The sequence below is a fragment of the Myotis yumanensis genome, unplaced genomic scaffold, assembly GCF_028538775.1.
Source record: "Myotis yumanensis isolate MYYU_CA2020_CCGP unplaced genomic scaffold, mMyoYum1.0.hap1 SCAF_11, whole genome shotgun sequence".
Taxonomy (NCBI): Eukaryota; Metazoa; Chordata; class Mammalia; order Chiroptera; family Vespertilionidae; genus Myotis; species Myotis yumanensis.
Window position 1 is genome coordinate 55,098,074 of NW_027223762.1, and position 19,477 is coordinate 55,117,550.

At 46.1% G+C, this 19,477-nt stretch overlaps 1 protein-coding gene across 1 annotated transcript; it reads right to left on the bottom strand.

Moving 5' to 3' along the window:
- Positions 1-3,786: 3,786 nt before the first annotated feature.
- On the bottom strand, positions 3,787-18,652 carry SLC20A1 (solute carrier family 20 member 1). Its single transcript, XM_070429672.1, has 11 exons — positions 18,524-18,652; positions 17,615-18,253; positions 17,372-17,512; positions 17,098-17,183; positions 11,617-11,713; positions 9,315-9,434; positions 7,663-7,932; positions 6,993-7,551; positions 6,242-6,427; positions 5,403-5,487; positions 3,787-4,817 (listed from the first exon to the last, which is right to left on the bottom strand). The coding sequence occupies exons 2-11, from the start codon at positions 17,985-17,987 to the stop codon at positions 4,659-4,661; spliced, it is 2,076 nt and encodes a 691-aa protein (XP_070285773.1). The 5' UTR covers positions 17,988-18,253; positions 18,524-18,652; the 3' UTR covers positions 3,787-4,658.
- Positions 18,653-19,477: the final 825 nt, after the last annotated feature.

Consider the following 19,477-nt stretch of genomic DNA (forward strand, 5'->3'; position numbering starts at 1 on the left):
AATTCTGCCACACTGCATTACTGTCACTTTTTGCTACGATGCTTTCAATTTCTTCCAAACCTCAGCTAAAGAAATTGTAAAATCTCCAATCGTAGCAGCAATAGCCTGTCCAAAAGTCCCTGAGAAGTGGAAATAAACTCTTGGTCCACTGGCCGAATTGATGAGAGCTGTGTTTGATGGTAAAAAAGCACGTTTTGATACTTTTGTCCAAGTCCCTAAGAGAATGAGGAGCTAACCCATCAGGGGCACTAAAAGCCCTATCTCTGCAGCCCTCTCCACCGCTGGGAGAACAGGAGACGACGCCAAGAGCTCTGTCATCTTGAGTGAGCAGAGTAACAGATGCGCAGCAAGCAGCCACCCACTGGTGAGGGGGGACCTGGGCAGGTCACTGGTGCCGATGCGCCTCGGCTCCAGGTGTGCTTTCTGGCCTGGAGAGCTAGCATTCGAGTTAGTACCTGTGCCACAGCAACTGAAATCTGAACCACGTTGCTGGGAGACTGGGTTATTTACCCAAACGGTGGTATAGAATCCGTGCATGTAGAAGCCACAAAGCAGGAACTACCGGTGCTGGAAACAGAGAAACACAGGGTGGGGCAAAAGTAGGCTTACAGTTGCTTGTATGGAAAATAATACAATAAGTAATAATGTAAGAATAAACTGTTTTGCATAACTCACAGCTGTAAACCTACTTTTGCAGTTGAACAGTGACCTCTTCCCCGCCAGCCCCACAGATTTGAGTCACACTGAGACCTGGCTCTTCTCAGGGATCACCTCACCCACGGTTTCTCCACCTCAACGCTTTCGACATTTTAGTCCGGGTTAAGTCTTTGTGTGGGGCCCCTGTACACTGTAGGGTGTCCATAGCAAGATTTCTCGGGCCAGTAACATCCCCCAACTGTGACAACCAGAAGTCTCAATATTGCCAATATTTTGACATCTTGCCACAAAAATCACAACTAGTGGAAAAGCACTGCCTGAGACAAAGGCCACACAGTCCCACCAGCACCGCCCGTGCACTGAGCTTCCCACCAGCACTTCATTCTGCTCTTAAATATGAGACCAAAGAGCACCCGGCAGCCAAGGAAAGCCTTGGCAGGACACAGACCAGAGCAAAAGCCAAAGCCAAAAATGGGAACTATGTTAACAAATTAAAATTATCCTTAATATTTAAGAAAAAGGTACTGATCGCATCCATGAAATAGGACATAAAGGACAAGGTCAGAGAAGTAAGAATGTATTGAGCAAAAAAATGAGAAATTAGAGGACTCGTTCAATAGCTTAGGAGAAAAAAGAAAAAGGTGTGGAGGGTATCACAGTAATTCAGGAAGTTCCTAGAACTGAAGGATGTGAATTTCTGGGCTTCGCAGGAGTGAGTGCTCAGTCCACTGAAGAATAAACCACCTCAGCACTGTCAAGTTAGCCACACTAAGGAGTAAATACCCCAACAAGCTTCCGGCAAGGAAGGCGGGGCACACGCACCAAGTCATCAGAAAGGGTTCAGACTTCCACCAACGCAGTGCCGTCAATTCTCTCAAGGGGGATTATTTCGAACCTAAACTCTATACTCAAATTACCAATTAAATGTGAAGACAGAATAAACACACGTGCAGACACACAAGGTCTCAACAAACTCCTCCCCAGCTCTTTCTCAGGAAGCTGCCAGAGGGCATTCTCCACAAAAGCAAGGGAATAAGCCAAAAGAAAAAAAAAATGAAACATGGGCTTCGGGAAACGGGAAATTTAACAAAGGAGGTAAAAGAAATGCCCAGAAGGATGAGGAAGATTTTAGGACAGATATACAACTTGTCCAGATGAGATGAGAAGCTGAGCAAGGCTTCCTTCCACGATGGAGAGAGACCATACCTGTCGCTTTTGATGGTCCCAAGACAAAATCAGACAACTGGGAGTTTTGAGATCAATTAGTGACAAGAACAGGACAACAAAATGTCAGGAAGTGATCACAGTGGAGTCACTGTATGACTCAGCAGCTCAGCACTACCTTCCAAATGCTCAGAATACTGATCTTACCAAAATTAAGACCCAGTAATACAGTGATGGTGGGAGGTTAGGGTCTGTGTATGCAGAAGGGAAGGCTTAACACCACTGAGACACAGGAACCAGGGTTGAAAGGGGTGCCTTAGGAAAGGAAAGAGCAGGGATGGCAGATCCATTGTTGTTACAAGCCTTATTGAACCACCTGACTCTTTAATTTGCACACAACTTTGATTTAAAAACAACTCATCCCCTACCCGCCCCCTCCTTTCCTGAGCCACAGGGGAAATGTTGGAGGCTTACTATTCTCCCTTTCACCCCAGAGCAGACGGTCCGGCTCTGAGGTTATATGGCTCCAGGAGAGGAAGCCAGTATTAAAACTCAGAGGGCCTCCCCCAGGACCTCAGTTCAGGGCATAGCACCAGGTTCCTGTTAGTACAGCCCGGCCACCTTCCTCAAATAAAGCCGCACAAGGTCACCTCCAGCCAGCCCCAAAGACTGTCTCTGCTAGCACGTATTGTGACTGTCTCTGCTAGCACGTATTGTGACTGTCTCTGCTAGCACGTATTGTGACTGTCTCTGCTAGCACGTATTGTGACTGTCTCTGCTAGCACGTATTGTGACTGTCTCTCTGCTAGCACGTATTGTGACTGTCTCTGCTAGCACGTATTGTGACTGTCTCTGCTAGCACGTATTGTGACTGTCTCTGCTAGCACGTATTGTGACTGTCTCTCTGCTAGCACGTATTGTGAAACACAGATGTTTTCCAGGCCCCTTTCATCAGCTGTAAAATAAGGGTGAGACCTACCGCAAGTCTCAAGGGCTAAATGTGCATAAAGAGCTTAGTGCGGAGCCTGATGAACATTTACTGAGCGATTCTGTGCAGCGTGTACCCAACCAGTGGTCTAATCCCTCAGGCACAAGTCTAATCCCTCAGGCACAGTCTGGTTGCCAAAAAGCATCTTCCTAAAACTTGCTCTCGGGGCAGAAACCATCAACCTAGTTTGCAAAGCTACACTTTCCATTTACTGTTCTGACCAAGGAAAGAAGAGATCATGGTCAGGATAAAGAAAGCAACACTGAAGATTTGTGAATGAAGCTGAGCCTGCCACACACACAACACACACACACACACACACACACACACATCTGAGCATTCTTTGTAATAGCAAAGCTGGAAAACAATTATAAAATAGTCCATTCAGTCCTAGCTGTTTTGGCTCAGCGGATAGAGCATTGGCCTGCAGACCAGAGAGTCCCAGGTTCGATTCTGGTCAAGGGCATGTACCTTGGTTGCAGGCTCCTCCCCGGCCCGGACCCTGGTCAGGGTGTGTAGGAGGCAACCAACCGATGTGTTTCTCTCATATCAATGTTTCTCTCTGTCTTTCCCTCTCTCTAAAAATCAATGGAAAAATATCAAGTGAGAATTAACAACAACACAAAATACTCTGTTCAAACAGGGAACTTTGTGGATGTTAAAAACAGTGAAGAGATCTGTGTGTGCCAATGTGAAACGCCTAGGTTATGCTAGTATGAGGAAAAATGCATCCACCTAAAATTAATACAATATTGAATGTTAACTGTAGTTGAAAAAAACTTAATGTTTTTAAAGGGAAATATGCCACACTCCCAATAGTCCCCATGGAGGATGTCATGTGTCGTGAGATCACAGGAACCCTAACAGGGAGGAGTGGGGAAAACCGAAGTTGGGTATTGGTGTCACTTGTTAATGGATAAGGACAACTAATCAGGAGCCCCGATGCTTCACATATGAACAAAAACCATGACAACCAATTATCTAAAAACTGTAGGCTTTTTTATTCAGTTAAGAGGTAGACAGATGAACATGGAAGGCTGTCCCATCTAACTTGCCCAAAGTTCACACTCCATTCATCCATCCCACATGGCCAGAAATCTTAAAGAAACCACAACTGCCAGAGGCTTTTCTTCCTACTTCTTCATAGCAATAAGTCAGTCAGTCAACTGCTTGCAGGAAGTTACTAATTTACATTCTTACTGTGCCCAAGAACCTCGTCCCCACAAATGCCACAAATGCCAACAGAACCACCTGCCACTGCCAACAGGAGGGCAGAGTGCAAATGACTATTTGACTAAGAGCTACAAGGGAAGCTTCAGATATGTTTTTGTTGTTACATCCCTGTGCGTGTTCAGGCAGAAGCTGGTGACACCACCAATCAGAGCATACTATATGTCAAATGGCTCTGAATGGTGTTTAAGAAAAAAAAGAAATCACAAGTTATCTTCAGACACAACATTAAAAAATAATGGAATTGAAGCTGGGTACAAAAAGTAGATAAATATGTACAGGAAGTCACAGCCAATAGGAACCAGTGGAAACCTGGCTATTTAAATAGCTAATTTTGAGACGAGTCATATTTAGCACAAAAGCAAATGTAGCACAAGTAATACTTCCTCCCACAGCTCCCAAACTGTAGATTGTCCTGGGTCTCCTGTATCACTGTAATCATTCAGAGGAGCAGGAATGCTGTGGTGGTCCAAACACTGGCACAATTCTCATCCCAAATAGCTTCCGCTCAGAGGATGACATATTTCTTTTATTTTTTTATTTTTGGTGCCCCTGACTGGAATCGAACCTGGGACCCTTCAGTCCACAGGCCAACGCTCTATCCACTGAGCCAAACCAGTCAGGGCAGGATGACATATATGAAGAACGCCATGATAGCAGCGCTGATTACACCAGAAATGGGGACCGTGACAAACCAGGCCATGAAAATGTTGCGAAAAAGTCGCCAGTCAACAGCCTTTTTGGATCGGAGCCAGCCAACGGACACAACAGAGCCCACCTAGGAGAGAAACAGGCAAGAGAACTGGTTACTAATTCCAATGGTGCTCTGGTGAAGAGGCGCATGACCTCAAGTAGGTAACTGCTGAACTAGACCAAGCCCAGGAAAGCTGGTTTACTGATAACACATTAAGGAGATTACCTGTGGGAGGATGAAGGCAATATAAAAACCCAACCATTCAATTTGTCAACTGGGGTATATTATGATAAGGCTTTATATTCTTGACACATGTCCTAAACTTACAACTCCTCAAGATCCACTGCATAAAAGTTTCCAAACCAAAGTATATATAAAAAGAAAAAAAAAGCCTAGCCCACCCAGTGTGGCTCGGTGGTTGAATGTCAACCTATGAACCAGGAAGTCACTAGTCGATTCCCCGTCAGGGCACATGCCCGGGTTGCGGGATCAATACCCAGTGTAGGGCATGCAGAAGGCAGCCAATCAATGATTCTCCTTCATCATTGATGTTTCTTTATCTCTCTCCCTCTCTCTTCCACTCTGAAATCAATAAAAAATATGTATTTTTTAAAAGCCTACATAATAGCAGAACCATTCAAATGACACAGCACGTGACATAACACTTACTTTACAATGCGTTGTACTGATGGGAAGGCCAATGTTGGATGCAATTACCACAGTAAGGGCAGATGCCAGTTCAATACTGAAGCCACTGTGGACAAAAAAAAAGATGACTTGTTAAGAATGAAACTTGGTGTTTTTTTTATAAGCTACCACTACCTCAAAATTAATGCCAACTTGCTGTGCCTCACTCATGGATCTCTTTAATTGGCTAGAATTCTTAAAATCTCCTTTCAATCAGGCCATGGGAATTCTCTTCTCCCTCTTCTCTAACGCATGAGGTTGTAAGGTTTTGTGGAAGCCCATGAACAACATTCACTTTTATTTTGAAGACTTTTGTTAGACATCCTCCTTGGGTCCCAAATAAAACAAAGGCAACCAGCTGGCGTGGCTCAGTGGTTGAGCATTGACCAATGAACCAGGAAGTCACGGTTCAATTCCTGGTCAGGGCACATGCCTGGATTGTAGGCTCGATCTCCAGTGTGGGGTGTGCAGGAGGCAGCTGATCAGTGATTCTCTCATCACTGATGTTTCTCTCTCTCCCCCCCTCTCCCTCCCTCTCTGAAATCAATAAGATTAAAAAAAAAAAAAAAAAAAAAAAAAAGAGCAACAGACCATCATAAAAAAACAAAGGCTGAGTATATATAGCAATTCACACTTAGCAGACCTATCTTCCTCAGAAAAAGTTATTATTGTGAGACCACTGGAGTTAAACCTAAAAAGTTCACAGCAACAGTGAGATCATCAAGAACTTAAGACAACTGGGTCTCTTTAACTAAGAGAGATTCATGTGGCAGCACCACAGCTGTGTGTACCCCAGGAACAAGACCCCCTTCCCAGCTTACCTGGAGGGTGTGATCGGCGTCAGATCTTTGCCCATGGTCTGAATGACTCTCCTTCCCCACACCCACAGACCAATGCAGATGCCAACACCACCGTACAGCAGAAGCCATATTGGGGTTGCTACTTTCGAAGACACATCTCCTGTTTCATAAACCAGATACAGGGCAACCAGAGGGCCAATGGCGTTGCTGAAAGAAAAGTGAGGGCAAAGATTAACTTTTCAGACAGAACTGAAAACTGAGTAACTTAATAGTTGTCTTGAATGAAGCCTGAAGCTCACTTAGCAAATAGGTCTGTTTCACAGATAATGAATGGAACCCACATACACAAGAGGAGGAGAGCGGCTCTGAGGGGCACCATGCATGTGGGGGCTGTCTTCTCACAGGGAGCCTAAAGCAACTCTGGGCTTCAACAGTTTATGAACCACAGAACTAATGCCAACAGCCTGCAAACTCATCCTACAAGGCAAAGATGTTGTTTTCCATCTTACAGCCCAAAATTTATTATCAAAGAACTGAGTCCCATCTCCATAGACAAAAAGGCTTCTCTGAACAATATCCGTTTACCACCCACAGAAAGCTCTCCAAAGAAAATTTTGCTGCTTGTTTTATTAAGTCAATTAACTGCTATTACCTCATCCTACCTAGATATTCAGTCTCACAGATGGCATAACCACCACAGCCACAAGCAAAGCCTTATAAAAAAGTAAAGAGTTTAAAAACAGAATGAGTGCTAAGATTCAAAGTCACCAACCTGACATCATTGCCACCATGGGCAAATGAGCCAAAGCAGGCTGTGAGGATCTGCAGGAACTGGAAGAGGAGAGAGACTTCTGGTTTATCCTGGTCGTTCCACTCTTCTAGAGAGCTACTACTTCCTTTTCTGTCACCCAGGCCCATCTCTGCCTTGACGCTCATGTCCATCTCAGAGGCCGAGTGAATGTCAGACACTGCATTGCAGTAGCTGGTGTAACTGTCCATTCGAATTCGCTTCTTGCTGTCTGCATTCGGCCACGTCAGCTTCTCCATCTCCTCACCTTTCTGCTCCCCTTCTTTGGCACGGAATGAATCCAGAGGCATGCCACAGATTGCCATGGTATAGGAAGTGTAGCTATTGTTGCGCCTCAAGGGTTTGTCACCGGAGTCTCCCATGCAGTCGCCCACCTTGGCAAGATGCAGCTTGTGCAGCAGCTCTTTGTACAAGCCGGAGTCTTTGTGCACCGTGTGATACTGGTAGTGGCCACTGGAGTTGATCTGGTTACTGACGGCCTGGTTGAACTGAACTAGGTTCCCGTTAGGCAGCTGCACTGCACCTGGCCAAGACCAAAAGGAAACATCAACATAAAGAGCATCACGAGGCACCAGTGAGCCTCTGCACCAGCAGAAAAGTGAAACTGTTCCCCCGCCGAAGAAATTCCACTCACCGTTCATGGGGCCGTCCAGGCTGGTTTCCTCTTTCAGGTCCACACTGGGAAGCCGCTCTCGCTCCGGCGCTTCCTCCAAGTCTCCCAGCTTGAAGGAGACGGTCCTCTCCTCCACCACAGCCCGCAGGGGCACGGTGACAGGCCCCGCCTCAGAAACGGGACTCCGGATTTCAATGTCACCCAGAGACAACTTTGCTTCTTCGTGGTCTTCTTTCAAGCTATTCTTTTTTTCCATTAAGGGGCTTACCGAAGGACTAGACTTTATTTCTCCTGGAAAAGAAGAAATTTTTGTTTGGTTTTGACCAAACCCAGTTGTTCCACATCTCCCCTTGCCCCATTTCAAAAAAGTCCATCTCAACATGTAAACTTCAGTACAAATTCAGAATCTTCCTGTCTGTTGTATTTGCCACGTCTCGTTTTTCCTGGGAGGAAACCAACAATGCAGGACACTTAGTATCAGGGGCTGTAAAATTTTTCAATAAAGGACCAAGCAGCAAAGGCTTTGTGGGATCTGTTGTGTCCTTTCCTTTACACGTAGGCCATGCTTAGTTCCGACAACCTGTTCTGTAGTGAAAGGAACTCAAGCCAAGGCTGGCAACAGATTGAAATTTGGACTGCATCTAGTTCATGTTTTTAAAAAAGGAATTCCCCCAAAAGCCCTCCATGAATTCAAGCGAAGCAACACAGCTCAGTGCAGGCGATGGAAGATGACAACTCTAATTTCCACTTCTATAAAAGCGATGTGCCTTTGACTAAATTCCACAACTAGGTAGGGATATGTTCTGCCTATTAAGCCAATGCCCAGAGTTTACATGCTCATTCAGGCATCACAGTCAAGCTAGAGCAGAACATAAAGCATTAGGGAGACTTGTATCATCTCCTCCCAGACTGAGGGGAAACGAGGTCAGTAAGTACTGAGCCTCGTTCCCACTGTGCGCAGGCGCTCAGTGCAGCTGCATGACACAGCACTGCTCCCAAGGCCACTGCAGCCGGTGCTGCCTCCCTTCCAAACAGCAAACCACATCACCCACTGAGCATTTGCAAGTGAAAAGGGCAGAGAAAGATTATATTAAGAGAACTCCACCAGTAAGGAAAGGAATACAAGATTTAAGACTAACCAGAATTTACTTAGTGTTTAACTACAGCACAACTGTGTGCAGCAATGGCCTAAATGAAGCTAAAGGACACTTGGAGGTGTTCACCTCTAGGATTTGTGCTACAATTCTGAGAACTGTAAAGCCGGATATATACGATAGCCATAGCTTTCAATGTCTAAATACGAAGTTCCACACAGAATTAGGATAAATGTTTCCTCTATGAAAGCATTTTTTTTTTCATTAAGGTACCCTTAAGTATTCTCACTTAATGTAGTCTACACTGTCTATCTGCTCTTACTGGAAACTGATTAAGGTACAGTTCACTAATAAATGCCCAGCCTGTGTCCACAGCATAGGTCCAACATTCCCTCTGACCAGTCTCAGATAATTTTAAGTCAGTAAGAATATACTTTGGTTAATAAACCCATAGCCTCAAATATTCATTTAAAATTTCTGACATTGCCAATATATCCAAATACTGGAATTTTATAGGTGGCCAAACAAAAAGAAATAGCACATTTCAAGTTAAATTTTCTGCTACAATGTGATACTTACGTTCAATTTTCCTCTTCATCCTGGGACATACAAAGAACCAGACGATAAGGGCACAGAGAACTGCACATCCCACCGAGATGAGGATGGTGCCCCACAGAGGAAGTTTGTCAAAGCCCAGCACTAGGAGATAAAATGGTGCATCTTGAAAACCCCAGGGCTAAAGCCCTTGCCACAGGGTGTAAACCCTCCTGGGGGGACTCAGGTTCCCCAAGCCAGCCCATCGCCCTTCAGCAGCTGCCAGCTTTAGGTCCACAGGATCAACTGTGCTCGTGGCTATACAGACTTGGGAGGAAAATCTAGTTGTCACCTGACACCCACACCAGTCTGGCCCACTTTAAATACCTACTAGACTGACGTCTCCCAAGTGCCTTCACAAACTAGCCTTTTCCCTTTCTTTGCCTTAGACAATGGGGATTACTACACTGAGAATCTACTAGTTATGGAAATAAATGGAACCACCCCACTCCCGTCTCCAGATGGTGGCTGTGCACATTACACAGGAAGGTGCCATAGTCACATCTGTTATACTGATAGAATTCTCTGTGGAGTTATCACAGCCACCGTACTACCCTCCAGCAAAATCCTCTGAAACAAGATTATTATCTCTTAGACTAAGATACAGAAAACAAGGATATTACTTATCAAAAGATAAGAACAGTTCAAAGGAGTCTTTCACAAAACAAAAATAATTTAGTGGTAGTTGCACTCATAAGCTGTATCTTAGAAACTTGTCTACTTTTTCATAAGGCTCAGGGATCATTAATATCAGTCACCATCTGCTTACCACTGAAATGTCAATAGGCTCCAAGCCTCTAGTATATTATTTATGACAGAAGCAAAACACCATAGAATTTATTTAAGCCGAAAAGATGTTTTGATTTCTAGTTTATCCAAGAGCTTAGTTACTTATGGTTGTTCTGCTTTCTTTTGCTTATTATGAATTAAATTACTTATAAAATGACAATTCTACTAGCCCCTCAAAAATGATTACTATTTTAAAGTCATATTTAAATTGAGAACCCTTCAAAATGCAAGTTTTATAATGACTACAAATCTTTTCATTTCAATTCCTGCTATCAAGCTTCGTGTAAAGCCACACAAACTATAATATACATGAAATGCAATCAATATCCATCGCAATTTAAATTTGCCCACATTCCAAGTTTAAAAAGGGAAATGAGACTGGTTTTTCTTGTAAATGATCCACAAAAGGCAGAACAAAAATATCCAATTTCCCTTTTCAAAACGACTGAAAATGTTAAGTTTCTAATTTCACTGAACTATGAGCTCTGCTGCTGCTACATAAACACCAGTGCTTAAAGCCTCTTGAAGACTTCTTAGGTTAGCATGAAGAACCAAATTTAAACCAATGGAAATGCTGCATCCAAGCTTTCCTTTGCCTGCAGCATTTGGCAAGGTGTCTAGTAAGCTCTAAAGAAGATCAATATTCTCATAGGTCATGTAGCTTCCAGATACTTTCCAGTTCCCTTTCCCCTCTCCCCCACTATATGCACATGTGTCCCGGGCAACAACATACATGTATTTCTTCCAGTCAAAGGACAGGAGCACTGAATTAATGGTCAAAGACCCTCATGCCAAATAAACCTAGACAGCACAACCGAGCTGATCAAGGTAGGTATATCCCTGCTGATAAGTTACAAGTTGTCAATCTTTTTCAGTTGCTAAATTAAACATGCATCATAATTTAATCCATAAATTGCCTTAGCCCCAACATGAATATTTCAATTTTTACGTTCTCACAAATTACTTTTCCTCTTAGCTGCATGAATTCTTCTTCCACATGCACTTAGGCCAAGTGTTAAACATCCCAACTCTTCTCATCCAAGCAGGTTTAGGGGAGTAAATTTAGTACTTAGAAATAAAAGTGGCTCCATTTGGGAGAGAAAATGAAAATATCAAGCAAACCAGTGCTAAATGGCTGATTATTGAAGACCAGATAGAACTAAGAACTCTTCAGCAGCCAGCAGTTGAGGCCAGTACCAATGCCAGTATTTAGGCATAGATAGGAGAAAGGGAGAGAGAAGACTATATTATCTTGGGTCCTGTGAAGACTAAAGAGTAAAGGTCTGTAGTGATTTAGAATCTGAGCAGGTCTCTTTGGTTGAAAAACTATCTAGGTTAACTCAGCATACACTAGCCTGCAGCCTTCTGAAATGGGTGCAGGCCAGCCACCTTCTAGAAGATTTCAGCCCTGTAAAGCAAAAAGGGGTAAATTGGGCATTTAATGCAAGTTTTGTAAACAACTTTAAATTCACATCTAAATATTTTGATATGTACTTACAAGGTGCTCCAGTATACATGATGGAAAACAGGTTTATCCCAACCGTGCAAGCATAGAAAACTGGCAAAGCTCGCAAACCATTAGGAACTGGATCTGCCTGTAAAATAACGTTAAGATCAATACCTAAAAGCTGTGACAATTAGCCCATGTCTATACAACCTTGTAAAAGGACAGGTTCAGGAATTCCGATGCCAACAGCTGTTTCTCCACAGTAGTTCCCGAGCCCAGTTGGGCTTTTTCCTACATCTGCTCCTGGAACTCTGTTCATCAAGGCCAATTTACAGCTTCCTGAAGTTAAGTTTATGTGTTTTTTGTTTTGAGTTTTTGTTTTGTTTATCAGTTTTTAACAAGACTACCTATACCAGTAATGTCCCCAAAAATCAGTTAACACTCAGGGTTCCAGATGTAAATCTGAACACACACCTGAAGGCGTACTAGACATTTGTTAAGAGATGTCAAGAAACAGGCCTTGATATGTTAGAACGTTTCTTACCTGTAAAGATTTCTTGCAAATACGCTATGCAGTAGAATATACCTATAACAACCACCTTAATCTAGACATCTGATAAATACACCATTATTAATGATTTACCCAAGTGCTAAGATAAAAACCAATTGTGCACCAGATTACCCCTCATTCAACCGACTGTGCCAAGCACTGTTCATGGCACTGAAATACAGAAGTGAATGAGACAATGTCCCTGCCCTCACAGAACTGAAATTTACATTCTAACACAGAACAATGTAAAGTACTGACAAATGCTATGAGGAAAAATAAAGAAGGGTAAGGAGAAATGATGGAAGGAGGAGTACATTTTAATTCAGGGAGGGGGGTGGTGGAAGGAAGAATCAGTGGAGCAAAGACACGAATATTTAAGTCAACAACCATGTACACACTTAGGGGTAGAGAAGGAGCCAGCTACCTGGCTATCTGGTGGGATGGGGGTGGGGAGTGGGGGGCTGGGGCAGAATATTCTAGACAGCGATGTCAGCCAGTGCAAAGGCCCTGAGACAAAACTTGAAATGTTTAAGAACAGCAAAAAGGCCAGTGTGACTGGAGACAAGAAGAGTTCCACTTACAACAAATGTGTATTAATTTTATAGGAAAAGACGGAAGTCGAACACATATGGAATGAGAGCATGGACCTGAATACATGGGAAGGCTAACCTGTAAAGATGCTGACCTATAGGTTTACTGCTATCTTGATCACAATCCAATGGAAAATCTTGGGGAGGAAGAGAAAGAGATAAAGACCCCAAAGTTATCCTAAAGCTTCCAGAATAACCAGTGAGAAGAGGGAGGCACTAGCTTAAGATCAACGAAACCAGAGAAAATAAGGTGCCACTCCAAGTCAGTAGAGATGGGCCCTTCCTGAAAAGCACTGTGAGTTTTAGCTCCCTTATCTACAGGTAAGTGGCCAAAATAAAAACCATGAGTAACATAGAGAACCTAGGGACTGTTAAGCTTCCCCGAGCAACTCAACAATGTGGGTCACACCCCAAGGGCAGTCAATAGGTTATGAACTTGAGGGGTATATACATTTTTCTTTTAAGAACTATCCATGGGCCCTAACCAGTTTGGCTCAGTGGATAGAGCATCGGCCTGCGGACTGAAGGGTCCCAGGTTCAATTCCAGTCAAGGGCATATACCTTGGTTGCGGGCACATCCCCAGTAGGGAGTGTGCAGGAGGCAGCTGAATTGATGTTTCTCTCTCATCAATGTTTCTAACTCTCTATCCCTCTCCCTTCCTCTCTGTAAAAAATCAATAAAATATATTTTTTTATAAAAAGAACTATCTATGGTTTGAAGAAAACTCTTCAAGGAACTTAAGACCCACCCCACCCCCAATCAAAACCCATTAGGGTTCTAGACTTACGTAGGGACTTCTCTTTTAACAGATTTTCAAATAATACTTGGTATTTTGATATCAAATCAAACTGTACTTGGTTGGTCAAAAAGAAGTAGCCATGTATTTATTTTTCTTTTTTTTTTTAATGTACTTTTATTGATTTCAGAGAGGAAGGGAGAGGAAGAGACAAACATCAATGATGAAAATTACCCATCAGCTGCCTCCCTCATGCCCCCTATGGGGATCAAGCCCACAACCCAGGCACGTGCCCTTGATTGGAATCAAATCGGGTACCCTTCAGTCCGCAGGCCTATGTTCTATCCACTGAGCCAAACCAGGTAGGGCTGTATTTACTTTTCTGTATAGCTCAATTACATATTCCAAAGTAATCAGTAATAAATTACCTGGGATAGGGAATGAATGACACTACTACCAATTTATTATGAAATAACAGGCTCATGGTTTAAAAAAATAAAAAAGTTCCTAAGAGTCTAGGTAAAAGGAAAAACCTGAGCAATCCACCGCTCCCTTTCACTCCAGACTTCGTAGTCACTCCTCTTCCCACTGGCTAAAAAGTAACCAGGGCTAACAATTTTATGAAATACTTATTACCAAATGACCCATCGAACATCCCTTAAAACTTTATCTGGAAATAACGTGTCTTATTCATGCATGTGGATGGGAAAGGGGTCTCTGTAACTCCCCGTCTTCAACCAGAACAGTTCGTGTTTTACATAGTGAATGTTCCAGTAAGCTTTCGTCTAAAGAAAAAGGTTTCTCCGAGTTTGAAAAGATGTCCAATGTGATTCCTAATAGAAGGGAAGGAAAATGCTGAAAGACCCGTTTTAACTAGAATTTAAATACTCAACAGGAAAACCTCTCCTTCCCTTATTCCTGTTTATTGCCCAGTCCTTTTTTGTTGCTGTTGTTAATCTTCTCCTGAGGATATTTTTCCATTGCTTTTTATGGAGAATGGGAGAGAGAGGGAAAGACAGAGACATTGATGTGAGAGAAACACGTCGATTGGTTACCTTCCAAATGAGCCCTGACCAGGGCACAGGCCAGGGAGAAGCCTGCAACCAAGGTACAAGCCCCTGACGGGAATCGAACCCGGGACCCTTTGGCCCACAGGCCAACGCTCTAGCCACTGAGCAAAACCGGCTAGGGCTATAGCCTTAACAGAATTACCTCATCTTCTCCATTCTGCTTTTCCCTAGTAGACTACTCAATGCCCGTGGAACAGACATTCAGAGAATGAGAACTTTTTAAAAAGTAATTTCAGTGTCAACTTCCAAAACAAAAACTTAAATTGGAAAATTTTAACAGCCAGGACCCCCAAAAGATACTCATCTAAGGATGATTTCTTGAGAGTTAAAACCTAACTAGCCAGAAATAGTCACACTCATTGCCTGAAAACTCGGGTTATTGATAGAATGGACACAGAATATGTGCAGAAGTGCATGGCCCCGGGGGGAGGGGCGGGGGAAAAAGGAAAGTGAGGAAGACCCTCAAAGTCAATTTTGGTTTAAACACTATTGCAGTTATTCTTGATCATGTCCACCCTCATACCCATACAACTTTGTAGGGGGCGGCTATAGGGTTAAGCCTCAGACTGACTTGTTGGCAAAGCCACAAACAAGTCCCAGCTTGGAGGGCACAGCCCTCTTTAGCATAATTAAGCTTGACCTTATGAGCTCCCTAGATCCTATCTGGGTAGCTAATGGGCTGTGGGAGGTGCAGCAAGTGCTGCCAAAACAAGTGAAACTCACAAGAATATTGTAACTATGGTGACCACTACCTTATTTAACTCTGACTATAAAATAAAGGCTCAGCTTGCTGTCTGGGTCTCTCTCTGTGGCCTTAGCCAGGCGCAGGAGATCCACGTCCTAGACCCAGCTTATTCTTTGTCTTTTCTTTAATCCTTCGCTGCCCCCCTCAGGCTCACCGAACCCTTGGTTGTGCTGGCCTGGCACACAACTTAATATAGCCCTGGCCGGGGTGGCTCAGTTGGTTGAGCATCAAGGTCCAAAGGTCACGGGTTCAATTCTCAGTCAGGGAACATGCCCAGGTTATGGGTTTAATCCCCAGTAGGGGGCGTGCGGGAGGCAGCAGATCAATGTTTCTCCCTCTCCCTTCCTCTCTCTAAAATCAATAAAAACACTTTTTTAAAATGAAGTTAATATATCTAACTGAAGCTCTCAATAACTGGCGATAAAAGTGCCTAGCATGCATTCATCAAACAAGAGGTCTGGCATTTCAAAAATCTCTTTGTACCTCAGAGCACTACCATTCCCCGTAAAGAAGACAAGTTTGTTTTGTCCTGAGACCCATATAACCCCTCCAGTATCCGATGCATCTGCTTCCCAATAATCAATCAACAGAGACGCTGTGTAAACCTTTATATAAGCAGGACTCCCTAATAAGGGATTTTCTACCAATTCTCCTGGTTCACTGAGGTGCACAAAGCTGTGTGACTTAATAATACTACTACTAAAACATCTGGTCTGACTACTAGCAAGCCTCCGATTTAAGCATCACATTGTCCTATGAGACAGCTATGGGAAGTGGGAAGGTAGATGCAGTCATACCAGCTTCCAGTATAAACAATACCAAACTCTGAGAGTTAATATCGATGAATTGTTTACTCTCAAATTATTCCAGGCTAAAAATGCTTCAAGTTTTCAAAGCACTGAACTGCTTTATTCTTCCATACTAATGCCAGTCAGTTTCTATAGAGAAGAGGTACCATTCCTTCCCTAGAGAAGCCTACAACTAGACCAAACAAGTGGGTCTGAACATATTCTTTCCCCTGGGGATAAAGCTACTTATCTCCCTTCACTCAGATTTCTACAGCTTAAAAGCATTTTTAAGAACTTACAATGGGCAGTTAAGAGCCATTTACCTCAGAAAAAGGACAACTTTGTTTTCTTAGAAAAATGCATTTATTCTCACTGAAACTCAGTCCAATGACAACACCCCTTGTTGTCCACCTTGGAGCCAGCATCAGACTTCTTGATGAAAGAAATGCTATCGGGTCCCTGAAAAGGCATTTTCAAGTGGACAGGAAATGAAATGGCTCTCTGGATTTTTTTTTTTCTGGCCCAGAAAAACAAAACAGTTCTAAGGAATTAGAGTCTAAGTCACAGTGAGAAGTAGAGTCTCCACCTAGAAGCTTATAAACAGGTTAGAAGCATAATCAGCTCTACTGAATTAACTATGTAGACCCAAACTACTCCATTTACGTGGCACTAAAAGCCATAGGGGACATTGTGAATTGTTGAACCCCAAGCCTACAATTCAAAACAGTCGACATGACGGTGGTTTAAAGTAGTAATCTGCATATAGCTGGGCAAAACCACCTTAAATACGTTTCCCTAATTTTCCACTCCGTCTCTTCTAGTCCTTGGCACACCAAAGCGCTCGTTCAATCCCCCCCTCCCCCCCCCAACACCCTCTTGGTGAAAAGTTGCTTCTTGCAGAGAACTTAGCAACATACACAAGGTGTACAGAACAAAGAATTTTTCAACTTCCCAAGGCCATGTACCTACACACCAATTACACTGCAAGAACGCTACTGATTTGAATACCAGACCCCCTAAAGGTCATAAAAGGGGGGGGAGAGAAAAATTACCTTACGGAGGATGAATGTCCGAACAAGGAAGAATAAAATTCCGGACATGATCCCAGAAAGCAGCGGAGAAACAAACCAAGACATCACTGGAATAGAACACACGGAGAACAAATATCAACAACTGACAAAAGTCAGGAACCAAAACGCACTTTACATTTTAGGATTCTGTTTCCACAATTTGAGTCCGTCCCTCTGCCCCTTGTACACAACACTCCCCACAGGTGATGCCACGGGACAGGACAAGAACTGAGAAGCCATTCTGAATGAAACATACCAATTTTTACCAGTTCGGACCACTTGACACCTTCCTGCCCTTGAGCCACCAGGGAGAAGCCAATGGTGGCGCCCACGATGCAATGGGTTCCAGAAATGGGAAGCCTCAAAAACGAAGCCGCTAGCTGCCACACGGCAGAACCTGCAACACAGTCAAGTGTGACTCAGTCAATGACAAAACCCCACCATGGATGCGGCGCAGGCTGCAGGCAGGCATGTGAGGGGCACACCGCAGGGAACTCACCGAACATGGCGCTGACCGAGCCGGCCATCAGCAGGTGCTGGGTGGTGTTGTACATGGTCACGTCGATCAGGCCCTTCCGGATGGTCTCGCTCACCTTGGCCCCCAGCAGGACGGAGCCCACGGTCTCGAAGATGCTGGCGAGGATGCAGGCCTGCTTCAGGGTCACCACCCCCGAGCCCACCGCCGTGCCGAACGAATTCGCCACGTCATTGGCGCCCACGGAGAAGGCCAGCACGAAGGCGATGACGAAGCCCAGGACCAGCATCCACAGGTACTTCTCCAGCGGGCCGCCGGGGGCCGTGGCCGTGGCCGCGGTGCTGGCCATCAGCGTGGCCGCGGCGCTGGCCACCAGCGTGGCCGCGGTGGACGCCATCCCCGGAGCAGCGGCCTTAAACTAACAAGCACTACTACTGCGCGGCTTTCAGGCGTGTAAACAGAATGAGTATGAGGTATCACAGACGCTCTAATAAATAATATATATTATATAAAATTAAATACTGTAAACTGCGGCAGACACCGGGCCGGCCGCTGCTATACGCTGCGCGCGGGCATCTGCGGGGCGGGACGCCTCGGGCTCCGGGGGGCTAGCGGCGCGGCGCGGAAGGCCATGGCGAGGACGCGCGGGGACAAGGGCTCATCCTGCGGGAGACAGAGGACCACGATGGCGCACGCCCACAGCCCCCTGCCCACAGCCCCGGGCTGGGCGCGCGGCCAGCACGTGGCGGGCCTCTCCCCGCGCCCGCCCGCCCACCCGCCCTCCGGCCCTCCGTGGACACCGAGACAGGCCGCTCCCGCGCGCCGGGACCGCCAAAAAGGCCGCGGGCGGGGGCGGGGGGGAAGACGGGCGCACGAGGCAGGAATCCCGCCTGCCCGGAGAGAAAGCGCCCTTCCCCGCGGCTCCCCACTCACCACGGTGACGAGGGCGGACGCAGACGGGGAGGTCCAGGCGGCGAGCACACGACGGGCGGGGCGGGAACCTCCGAGAAGCAGCGCAGCGCCTCAGAAACGTAGGAGGAGAAAGTAGCCAGGCTAGCCGGCGGCCATCACTCGGCTGGCACCCGCCGACTGCCGCACTTTATAGCGGGCGCGCGGCCCACGTGACCCGCGGCGCGCGCGCGCGCGAACCACCTCGAAACTCCGCCCCCCGGTGATGCACTCCCGCCCGCCGGGCTGGCCCAGCGGGAAAAGCCCGACGCCGGCGCTCATTGGCCCGTCGCGCGCCGGAGCCACGCCCCCACAGGCAGCTGATCACTGCGGGAGGAGACTGGCGGCGGGGCTGGGCGGGGGTTTCCGCCTCGCCTGGCCTGGCCTTGCCGCCTGGTGACAGTGGGGTCGTCTGTGGGGTTCTGAGGCCGCAATCACGGTCGTTCCTGGTTCCTCCCGCGAGCCCCGGTTTATGCAGCGGGCCGCGCCCCCATCCGCACTTGGAGAGCATCTGTAACCGGCCGCGTCGGGAGGCCACGCCTGACCGGTGATGCTGCGAACCCAGTTCCCGCACGTTGCCGCCCCTGTGATGCCCTTGGCCAGAGAGGCGCCGCCCCGCCCCGGAGCGGGGAGGCGCGTGGGCCTCGCTCCCGCCGGCGCGCACCGGAGGGAAGCAGCGTTGACCATCCCGAGAATCAGGCGGTCCCCAAGAGCGTCCGGGGGCGCCAGGACGCTCCGGGTCACCGACCCCCGCGGACGCCAGTGTTTTCCGCCAGGCGCGGGGGCGGGGCGAGGAGGAGGACGCCAATGCGGAGTGCGGTCCCTGCTCCTGCTCGCTGCGCTGCGTCCCCACGAGCCAGTCCCAGAAAGTCCGACTGCGCCCTCCCGATCGTGAATTTTTAGGATCAGTACCTGCCTTGTGGCTGGAATTCAGTGTGA